This window comes from Drosophila takahashii, chromosome 3L (genome assembly GCF_030179915.1).
Source record: "Drosophila takahashii strain IR98-3 E-12201 chromosome 3L, DtakHiC1v2, whole genome shotgun sequence".
NCBI classification, from domain to species: domain Eukaryota; kingdom Metazoa; phylum Arthropoda; class Insecta; order Diptera; family Drosophilidae; genus Drosophila; species Drosophila takahashii.
The window spans coordinates 1,370,609-1,382,595 of NC_091680.1; the positions used below are offsets into that span (position 1 = coordinate 1,370,609).

Consider the following 11,987-nt stretch of genomic DNA (forward strand, 5'->3'; position numbering starts at 1 on the left):
AACAAATATTGTTTTACTTATTTAGTAGTTTATGACGATCTTAAAAATGCCGAAAATAAATTATAGTAATAAAAACGCATTGTTATAAAATTATTAAAATATTAAAAATTTCATTATAAATTTCGAAAACAACTAAAATAATTTAAAACCATTGATAGAACTCCTTAAAAAGAATTTTAAAAATTCCGAAAAATATCTAATACAAGAATATCCCATTGATGTATAATTATGTAATGCTTATGTGAAGTAAAATTAAGTTTCAATCTATTAATCATTCTGAGACAGAAGCTTTTATACCCTCTGAACACCCCAATCATTCTGTCATAAGCAACTATAAATCAATCATGAAAAACATTTCCACATGAATGGTATGAGTGTATATTCAAGTCCTGAGAAATACCATCGAATCAGAATCTCAGCAGGGCTTTAAGACAGGGTTCCTGTTCTCCACAAAGCAGGCAAAGGGAAATCTCGTTCTGCCCCCAGGGCAATAACAATAAATATTCGTACTGGCTGCTCAAAGGTCGAGCTGAAATGCAAGGACACCCTCGCAATTCAAGGTACGCGTATCCATGGCAATGCCATGATTAAGTAACAGATGAGCCATGTGTCCTGCAATGTGTCCTGGGCCTCGGCCTCCTCGGTGTCCTGCGCCTGTTTCGCCTGCGTTTCGTGGGCCGCACATGCGATTTAATTGAAACAAACCAAACAGGAAGCGTTCGCAGGGAGATGGTTAAGGGAATGGTAAGGGGTCCTGCGAATGGGGTGCTTTTGTAATGAAGTTCCCATTTCGCTCAGTTACTCATTAAAAGTGGAACTGGCATTGGGATTGGGTTCGGGGCACTGGGATTGCGACTGCGAGTGCAGCGGAAACTAGTTAATGTGAGGCTATTGTCAAAAGCAGAAGCGCAAGTCGTGCAATTTTCACACAGCAGCAGAGGGACACTGAGAGAAAATATTAGCAATATAAGAAAATATATTATGGCAGAAAAAAATAAATGTTCTACCCAATAACTATCGATCTTGCTGATCTTTTTAAATGGCTTTTTAAGATGTGTTTTCCAAATAATTTATATTCCTACACAATTTAATAATAATGAAAATAATATTCACAATTTATTATTACTTGGAATTTTAACAAAAACTCACTTTTTAAGGCGAATCTTTCTTTAATTTTCAAGAAGAAATTATTCTCGACTGTAAGATATTTTAAAAATCGATTTTAAAATTCTAGTTTAAAATTAATTGTGGATAATTTTTTATTGTGCAGCATCAGCTTGAAGGGGAATCCTGCACAGGATCTTGGCAGGCTTAGGCATAAAACGCGAAGGGAGAATTCCAGCCCACCCCTCCTCCTCCTCTTTCTCTTTTTAGTCCTTCGTCCTTTTGCGGTGAACGCGTCCAATTGGAATTTTATATGCATAGTCTGATAAGTGAGCCAAGGGGTAAAAATGAAATATTTTATATTTCGCTGCCGCCGTAACGTAAACGTAAACGTAAAACCTAAAACCCTCCCTAGACATTCATGCACTGTGACTGACATGCGGATATGCGAGCGGCGGAGCGCCCTCCTTCCAATCTGGTTGCATTTTGCCACCCCTAAGGGCGCAACGCTTTAAAAAAACCCTATTCGAAATCAGCAACAGCCTCAGACTTTAGCGGTATCGAAATCGCGCCACGCTTGAGCTCTGCTTTATAGCGTTTACAGTGAAAAGTGGATGGATGATCTTGGTTATTTTTTAGAAATTTTGATTTTAAATGGTATTTATTTTATTAAATAATTTTAAGTGAAAATTCTTGAAAATTTGTTCACCTACTTATTAGGAAAACTCACTTTTCACGAAGAAAATACTCTCGTCTTTATTTTTTAGGAAGAAATATTTCTCGCTTTTAAGATTACAGACAAGTTACCTGTACCTAAAAACAACACTTAGTTTTCAAGACGAAATTTTCTTTATTTTTCAAGAAGAAATTATTCTCTATTTTAAAATTGTAGAAGATGACTTAAAGTTACCACTGTATAACCAACTCTCACTTTTCAAGGCGAAACTCTCTTAATTTTTCCAGAAGAAATTATTTTCGACTTAAAGATGGTAAAATGAGGACTAGGTGTTACCTATTAAACTCAAAAAAATGTAGATTAAATATTTTGTTATAGATGTTAAACAATTGTCGATTTTACCTACTTTTCCCCTTAGCCAGAGTTGACTGTCTGCCCCTGCCGACCTTTTCATAGTGGTGCTGCTATGCGGCTCGTGTGTTGTGTTTTGGTGTTTGAAAATGCACCTGGCTAAATTTTCGGCTTCGATTGCCAGCACTTTGACTTTTGGGGAGGGAACTAGGAACTCGGTCTGGGTTATGGATTGTGGACTGTGGTGGTTGCATTGTGATTTCCTCGTCGCACATGCCGTCGTATCTACGGTACGTACGTACATATATATATGTGCACCGGACCAATTCGCAGTTTAGAATCCTGGGCACAGGACATTAGCAGCAGCGGCGAATACAAATGAACGTTGGTCGCCGGTCGCGTGCCCGGAGCACTTCGACACCCGACAGAATTGTGAATTGTGATTGTTTTTTTTGGCTTCGCCCCCCTTCTCATTGTTTGGAAATTCCCATTTCTAGAGAACTCACTCTGTGGGTTTCTGTGTCCTGCGGCGCAAATTTATTGTGTGTACTTATATTTATGCATGCTGCACAACTGGAGGAATACGATTTGGAATACGAATACGACCATAATTATGCCAGGTTTTTCCCGGGGTTAGTCACTCGCCAATTTTCGGGGAGTTTTGTTTACTGCTCACTAGGATTTGCGAGCAAATTCCTTAAGCTTAGTGGATCAGTTTAGAGTCTTAAGCACCACATGCTGCAATAGGTTTATTAGAATTTCAATTTAAGTTAAAGCTAAATCGAGTAAATTTAACATCCCTTTCATCACTCATCTGAAATCCAATTAAAAATATTCACACCCCTAAAAACGAGAGGCTGCAATTGCAAATTGCATATGATTATGGCAGCTAAAAAATTATAATTGTTTTTATTTAAATTTGTGCATGACGTAGGGCTGAAGGACTATTATTATAATTATCGCAGGATTTGCCATATTTTTTATTTCGGTCTGGGGGAGAGTTTTGTTATCCTTTTTAAGAATTATTGCAGAAATTATCAAAGTTTTTTTTTTTAAAACTGTATTACTTTTATAAAAGAACTTTTAAAAATTTAATTATTAAAAAAATGATTTTGGCTTTCTAAAAATTTAATTATGTTACTTAAACATTTTTGTTAATCTAAAAATTGAGTTGTTTTATTAAAATAAATGCCACATTATTTACTCCCTCAATTTTTAACTACCCGTTCTTTAAAATGAGGATTAGTTGGCACAAAAACCCCAAGCTCAATGGGATATATTTTTATTAAGCCACACATGCTGCGTTTGGCTTATTGGCAGCTCAATCTCCCGGAGATCTGGCAAATTTGGAGCTTTCAATTTATAATACCCAATGGAGTAATGCAAATTGGTAGCAGATTTCCCGATTTCCCCTTTCTTCTCCCTTCAGACGAAACCAAACGAAATGCAATTAAAAAACCTTCGCGCCCTGGAAACCGAATCAGCGGCAGAAATTGCATGAAATTATGAAAGCGAAAAATTTAATTACAGCTCAGTGGCAGGCGAAAAAGAAAAAGCAAGGAAAGTAAAGGATTGACAGGACCTGGAGCTGAACCCCAAAAAGGCAGCCTCATCTCTCCACAATAGGCAACATGTGCTACAAGTGGAGTGGATCCTTGAGGAGCTGCCCAAGCAAAAGTGCACGCGGCTTTCTGAAAAGCCTTTTGAGACACAGAAACACACACACCCACACAACCCAGTCAGATGAAAACGAGAATGGAAATGAAAATGCATTATGCCGCATAAACGATGCATTTTCGAACATTAATTATTGCCAAGGAGCCGCCAGAGGGAGCAAAAAGGATACCTATGGCCAGGACATGCAGACAGGCCGTGCACTTGAAATTACCATAAAAAGATGCACTTAAGGGTTAGCCATGGAACAAACAACAAACAAAATGCGTATTGCTCTGCGGGGGTTTACGAGTATGTGGGTGACTTGTCGGTGGGACGATAAATTTGATGGGTTGTCGTGGGTGTTTGTCGAGTGCAAATTTGTGCCAAGAACGCCTTGAAGCGCAGAAATCAGAGCAGTCGAAGGAGATTTCAATCGCTACACGCTGAGAAATGTAAAGTCTTTTGAAGGGGTGAAAGCAAATTATCGAAAATCCGAGATTAGTTCGAAGTACTTTATTTTTATTTCTGACTCAAAGATGAAAAAATTGAAAAATTTTTAAATCCCAAAAATGTTTTTGTTTTGGAAATAAGACTATTTGTGATATGGTTTGTAAGCTTATATTGTTAACCGTAAAAAAACAATAAACATTTTAGATGTGCGTCCCATATTGACATGTTATGAAAAATAAGATCTTCACAACATTATAGCCTAACATTTTAAAATAATAATAAGAAAGATATAACAATGAAAACAATTTTGTATATTATTTTGGATTATTTTATCTTGATAATTATGCCAACCGACAAGGCAAAAAATGGTTTTTAAAAATAGTTACTGATCTGTTATTTAAAAAAGTAAGTTAGTTATTTAAAATAACTTCCACTATCTTACTATCATATACTCAGAAAGAGATTAAATATAATAGGTAATAAGAAACACAAACTTCTCCATTGTTGTCCAGTTCAGAGATCATATTCATAATCATAAGAAATAATAAAAGTGCACTCTGAACTGATGGATGATGATAAGCGTAGAGAAACCTCCAACCAACACGCACTAATCCGTTTCAATAGGCTTGTCTCAGATTAATCAACCTTCATTCCTTTTGATGGCTTGATTTCCCGCTTCCTTTTTCTCTCACTTTATCGAATCGCAAATAAGGCGGCATTTGTGAGTGACAGGGATAAGTTGGCAGGGCTTTCGAGGGAAGAAGGGGAACTCAGGGTTGGAATTCGCAGCATCCACGTATCTGCGTTGCCTTTCAGGACTTTCAGGATGGCAGGACCAAAGGACGACTGAACGACAGGACCTTCAGGACAATGCTCGCGTGGCTGGCGCACTTCTGAGACTTTTGTTGCCTTCTCCGATTCATTCGATCCCAAGTTTGTGCCTGGATTTGGCCTCGGATGCGTGCGCTATTTTAATTCTAAGCTGCATGGCAAACATCGATTCCCCAGCCACCGAATGGCCACCCTGCTGCGACGGGATCGCTTTGGGAATACTCTCTGCACTTTCAACTGTGCACTGCAAAAAAATTGAATAGTATTGCAAACAAAATCAAGGAATTTGAAATATTTTTTCTGTGTACAGGAACAATTTTCAACTCTTGAATACAATTTTTAACAATAAGAAAATCTGATTGAAACATTTCATGCAGATATGAAAATTTAAAATAAATATTTAAAAAAAATACAAATAAAATTTTCTGTTTTTTTTTAAGTTAAGATCATCTTAAAAATTATATACCATTTATTAATATTGAATTGTTACTTATAGGTTCATATTTGAAGATTTCAAAAGTTTTTAATAAAAGAGAACTATTTATCTTACTCTGATATCAAAATTGTATATTGTATATTTTTCTAAAAGAAATTCTTAATTTGTAATGTTTATTTAGAAAAAAATTTTAAGTAAATGCATTGTGCATGAAAAACATTTACTCAATTTTTCAATTTAGTTAGTATGATTTTCTCTCAGTACCTTTCACTTTGTCAGCCCGCTTTGGGGTGGCAATCGTTGCCATGCACGTGCCTACCGTAATACAAGAACAACAACAATGGCGGCGTGTTCAACATAATATGCCATATTTGCAGGAGCGAGAGTCCTGCGAATCGGGAGAATCGGGCGAATCCTGCGACGAAAGCCCTCGACGGGAATCGAAAGTGCATTCCTTTCATGGCAACCACTGTCGACGGCTCAGTCGGCTTCGCATTTCGATTACATTAATGCAAAGCACTCACACAGGATACTCGCACACATAGAAAAACGCAGCCACTGATACAAGGATACAAGAGTACAAGGATACAAGGATACAAGCGATTGTGCGCTTGTTTCGCGGTGGTGAAGTTCGAAGTTCGAACCCAAGTTGTGTCTGCCAGTCTGTTTAGTCTGCTAGTCTGTCGGTCTGCTACTGCTACCTACCCCACCAAAAGCAAACTTGACGAGCTTAGTCGTCTGAGGCTGATAAATGCAGTGCCGCAAAGTACACAGCAACAAATGTTGGTTTAATTCAATTTTAATAGGAGCTTTAATTGCTATAAATACACAGAGAAATCTATCTAAAGTTTTAGGTATAAAAATCCCTTTTATGATTAATCCCTATTTATTTAATCTCTTTTCATTTAATTATTTCATTATATATATTTATTGCGTTAGTCACAAGTTCTGTATTTATATTTATTTTACCAAACTTTCCCCTTTAATATACTTTAAGGTACAACAAAAGGATAATTTTACAACTTTTTACATTTATAATGGCAATTTTTTTATAATTGATTTCCTTAAAATATTATGATAAATTAAGCCTTGAAAAAAGGTTTAATAACAAGAAAAAAGGTTTAATAAAATCTTTTTTAAGTATGAACCTCATATAAAATGTACCAACTCCTAAAAATAAATTAAAATTATTTCTTACAAAAAAATACACAATTTTACATAAATATTAAAATTGAGAATTAAAATCTTAAAAACCTCTTTTGTTAGGAACAAATCCATATTTCTGTTTAATACTTAAGATTTTATTATTTCTTTAAAAACAAAATGTTTGGGTTTATGTCTCCATTATGTAAATAAGAAAGTAATCCAAAAAAGTGGTAAAGAAATTATTTAAATTGATATCAAATATTAACCTTAAATGATTTTTACTTTAGCCACATATTAGGTATGTTTTACCTGCAATATAATGAATAGAAATTTTTTCCTACTTGTTACATTGTTTACTTCCCTTAAACATCTTGAAGCCAAATGCCAACAGCTGTTTTTTTTCGCCAAATGGCAACAAAGAAACAATTCACCTTTCGAGACCTAGGATAGGATAGGGATACCTTTCAGATCCCGAACCATTGAGGATTCCTTCCCGCTGACCTTATGGTTACACGCTCAATTAACGACTTCATGGATGTCAGCTGTTTTGGCCAAAAATAAGGACAATAAGCAGGCTCCGATTTCCGCAGAATACTGCTATATATATATACAAAATAATATTTGCCCAGGAAGGTGCTGTGATTTTGGTGCGTGCCAAACAACAGCTGTCGCACATTGATTTTTTCTTCGAGTGCATTGTCCTGGCTGTGCGTGTGTGTATGTTTGTGTGTGTTTGGCTTTGGGGAAAAAAGGGTGACTAATGTGTGTGTGTGATTGCTAACAAAAGATTCCGGCTTTTGCGGCGGCTCTCTGCCGGCGTCGTCGAAAAAGGACAACGACTTCAGTCGAAGGGGGTTGAAAACAGAAATTTCCACAGGACGCCGGCACCAAACACAATGATTTTCGAGTTTCGTTTTCGGTTTCGGTTTCGTTTTCGCTTTCCTTTGGAGTGAATGGTGTGTGGCACACATAAATAGCCGCCACATAAACCAACGAACCTCATTCGCAGCACAAACGTCGAGCCGACTGGAGGTCCTCTCTTTATATAGAGTCCCAGTCCGCAAGGATCAGCGTTATCAGTTTGTTGTTAAGTTTGCTTAGTTCCAGTTTCCAGTTTCCCGTTTCGCTCAGTTCAAGTTTTAAGTTAAAAAAATCATTTAAAAAAATCCTACAAAAAATCCTTAATGCCATGGCTCAATTACAAGAACAACTCAGCCATCCGCACAGCATTGGCATCCAGCTGCAGCACAAGGGGATGCCCCATGGCCTGGGTCTGCTGACCACGGTGGCCTCGCTGCCCCCCAAATACCGCAGTCGCTACCTGAACCTGAAAACCAGGTGCGAAATTCCCCTGGATCTAACGCTCAAGCTGCCCTCGCCGCTGCCCCACGGCGATGTGCCCATGGCGGCCACATTTGCGGAGGTCTACAGTGAAACTCGGGCTGAGGAGGAGGTTCCAGCAGAGGTTTCTCCCCCCAAATTAGAGGAAAAACCCCCCACGCCGCCACAAAGTCCATCGGGAAAGCGCAAATTTCAGGCGGAAAGTGCTGATGAGGAGGGAGCCACCGAACAACCTGCTAAAATTCAGAAAAAGGACGAGGAAATCATAGAAGCCACCCCTGCGAAACCCATTAAGATCTCGGATTCTGCGCCCAGAACCAGCAAGGCTTCCACTTCATCGGGAAAAACCAACCGCCAGAAGGCCACCCGAAAGCTAAAGTTCGATGAGGAGACCAGTTCCCCAGTTTCGGGAACCATTATACGACCTCTAGAAGACATCACCGATGGTTCGATGCAGTACAGCAATGGCGATATAGACCCCAAATACAATATAGTAGAGATCACCGAGGAAACCAAGGCTGAATTGGCTGCTATCAAAAATGTAATAGGGGACTATGTGTGTCGTTTGTGCAAGATCAAGTTCGAGGATGCCTTTGGTTTGGCCCGTCATCGATGTGCTTGTATAGTGCTCCTCGAATACAGGTGTCCTGAGTGCGGCAAGCAGTTCAATTGTCCTGCCAATCTGGCTTCCCACAGAAGATGGCATAAGCCGAGGAAAGAGGCGGCCAAGAAGGAGAATCGCAATACCATCAATCACCAGGAGAAGCTATCTTCGCAGGTGGAGAAGAAATCTGTAGAGGAGCTGGCCTTTGATTGCCAGGAGTGCGGAAAGAAGTTCAAGAGGGCTGCCTACCTGAGGAAACACCAACTGACGCACCAGAAGAAGGAAAAGGTGGAGAAGCAGGTGGAGGTTAAGGCCACCATCACAGGGAGTTTCCACTTCAAGGAGGGCTCCTCCGTAACCTCATCCTCTTCCCGAAGCAGCTCCCATTCCGATGAAGGCGTCTATGTGGTGGGGGCCACCACCAGGAGCAGCAACTATGATTACGACAATGATTACCTCTCGGACTCCAGTTCATCCGCCTCATCAGCGGGCTATGGTCGTCTGCAGATCGTGGAACATGGCCTCACGGAGGAGGAAAGCATCGCTGCTGCGGCTCTAACAAACCTGAGGAACTGCGCCTCCGTCATCCAGCACACCACCATGGCACACTGAAAGAAAAATATAGAGTGAGAATTAAGTTTAAAAAAGTTAAACCTTAAAGTTACAGTTAATTTCTACAGTTAAGTTTAGTTTTATGGTTGGGAGACACCCTCTCTATGCAGCTGAAACAGACCAAAGAATTAGTTTTATTCACAGGGAAATTTCCGTTTCCCCTTCGTATCCTAAGTTTAGATTTAGTTTTAGTTTCGTTCGCAAAAAATAAGTTCAATTCTAGTCAGGCTCTCTAATTTGTATCCGTACTTCGGCTTACATTCCATATGCCATTTAGTTCTAGTCAGTGAAACCAAAGAAACTTGGCACTCAGTCAGCTTCAATACGATCTCGATAGCTAGTCCTTAGTTTTTAGCTAGTTTAGGAACTTTTGGGAGTGCAATGAACTTAATAGGAAAGCCAAAGAAAAACTTAATATCAAGTCAATCATCTAGTCATTTATCACAGCTAAAACACCAAAGACATAATATTTTACCCTATATCATCTTATAAAATACCAAAGAAAATTTATTTGAATTGAAAAACTATTTAATTTTATTATCAACTCAATCATCTAGTCACTTATCATAATTAAAATACCAAAGACTCAATACTAACACTTCATTTCATACTAACAAAATTCCTATATCAACTATCATTCATCACTCCTTTCATTAATCCTCCACTCATCTCATAACTTCCCCCCTTACTTAACACCATGAATACTGAATTTTTCATGACTCATTCGCTTACTCATCTTTCCATTTCAAGTTCTACCTTATCGCTATCATCTCCCTGCCAAGTTCCAACCCTTTTTCGCACTTTCCCTTTCTATCCACAATTTTTCGTGTCATTCTAGTCACAAGTTCTTGCATTCCTTCTAGTCACTAGTCACTTTAGGTAAATAATTTCTATAAGTCAGCTTCATTTCGATCTTACTAAGTTTGTACAAATCATATATATCATTCTTCAATTTCGGATACAGCTTTAGTCATTATATTCAGGTTCTTATACCGAAACCAAAATTCAGGCAAAATTGTGCAGTAATAGTTTTTAAGTTCTTATCTTAACAAAACCAAACCAAAAAGCAAAACCAAATCCTAGTCTAAACCAAAAATCCGGACCCAGTGTTTTGGTAAACCAAAGTCGAGTGTGAACTCTAGTCATTTTTAGCCACCTAAGTTGAAAAAGGGAAATTATTTAATTCTCACTTTAATTTAGCTAGTTTAGTTAGTCATAAAAAAACGGACATTGAACCAGCGTCTCACTACCAGTCAAAGTATTTAAAACAGTACAACCTAGCTATAAAGAAAGGCCACAGGCTTCGAAAACCGGCGGTTGTGTACTTAAAGCAATAACTTATAAGAAAATCCCCCGAAATATCGAGAAATCGGGGCAATATCACAGCGCTATTGTTCCTTAGCATCTGTAAATGTAAATTGGTTGTAACCGCAGAGTACAACGAAAAGGGAAACTTTCGCTCACTTTAGGATTTAACTAACTGTAAGCTATATCATATATATGAAACCATATCGGTTGAGATCTTGTGATACTAAATAAATAAGCTTAAAGTTTACCAGTGAAATTAACAATAAGCTAAAAAAAGAGAATTTTGTACCAAATATTTTTATACGTAATATACACAAATAAATATTTTTATACAAAAAGAAAAAAAGAAACTTTGGAAATTAAATTATAAGAATATAAATAATATTTTTCTAAAAATCCAATATTTTTATACAAAATAAAAACCATACAAATTGTAAATTCAAAAAAAAACCCAAAATTTTTAATAAAAAGGAAATATATTTTTCTAAAAATCCAATATTTTTATACAAAATAAAAACCATAAAAATTGTAAATTAAAAAAGACTCTCTTGAATAAAAAGGAAAAACTGAAAATGGAAACTTCTTGTTCTTTGGGTTGTCAGGGAAAGCAAACAAACCCCCAATAATGATTGTTTTATAATTGCGGCGAGGTGCTCATATATCATCTATCTGCGGGGGTTGCAAGTCCTGTAAATAGTAAACTATAATGATGAGTGTTTTGTTTCTTTGGGTGATTCCTCATAATCATGCTGCCCAAATAACGCTGCAGTTTGGGTAATGAAATGCCATTAAGGGCCATTGACATGGTCCATCGATCCAGAGGACCGACTAAAACAAATACCAAAGCACACAGAAGACGGAAAAGCGGAAGTGTGGAAGTGGACTTTCGGAATCGGACAGATGCATTTTGGATGGGAAACTTGATGATGATGGGGGTGGTATTTCCAGGGTGTTTTTTCGAGCCCAGTCTCCTGGTCCAAAAGTGAAACCCTAAACGGGGCAAACTAATGATGCCCCGGCCCTCAACGGAAACGCGCGTAAAAAATGTTTAATCAAATACAAATGCATGACAGCACGGAAAAAAGGCGAACAGGATGTGCTAGGATATTCCTAGGATGCGAGGGTGCAGCAAGATAAAACAAAAAAAAAGAAAAATCGAAGGATGCGGGGGTGGCTGGGGTTGCGTGCGCGGTGTGAATCAATTTAAAGCGTCAAAAGAGCCATATAGCATTTAAGCAGAATGTCCTTTCCTCGTCCTTCCCATCAAATTGTGTAAAATCATGCCCGCAAAAACTACCCTCTATCGTATAATTTTTAAGGGAGTGATGCAACATCTGTGTCCCGAAAACACAGAGCAAATAAAACATAAAATATACTAATAAAATGATCTCGAAAACTGATACGTTTGCGTTTTGGCACCTTGGCACGGGGCATTCCTGTACAGTGGTACCCGCATAAGGTGGCAAAGTTGG

General features: G+C 38.0%; 1 protein-coding gene across 1 annotated transcript; it reads left to right on the plus strand.

The window, feature by feature from the left end:
- Positions 1–7,618: 7,618 nt before the first annotated feature.
- nerfin-1 (nervous fingers 1) lies at positions 7,619–9,610 on the plus strand. Its single transcript, XM_017138693.3, has one exon. It carries the CDS (start codon positions 7,840–7,842, stop codon positions 9,205–9,207), a length of 1,368 nt encoding a protein of 455 aa, XP_016994182.3. The 5' UTR covers positions 7,619–7,839; the 3' UTR covers positions 9,208–9,610.
- Positions 9,611–11,987: the final 2,377 nt, after the last annotated feature.

What these genes read in the sequence shown, in the direction of transcription:
- nerfin-1 (XM_017138693.3), top strand. Translation starts at nt 7,840, where the DNA reads ATGGCTCAATTACAAGAACAACTCAGCCATCCGCACAGCATTGGCATC.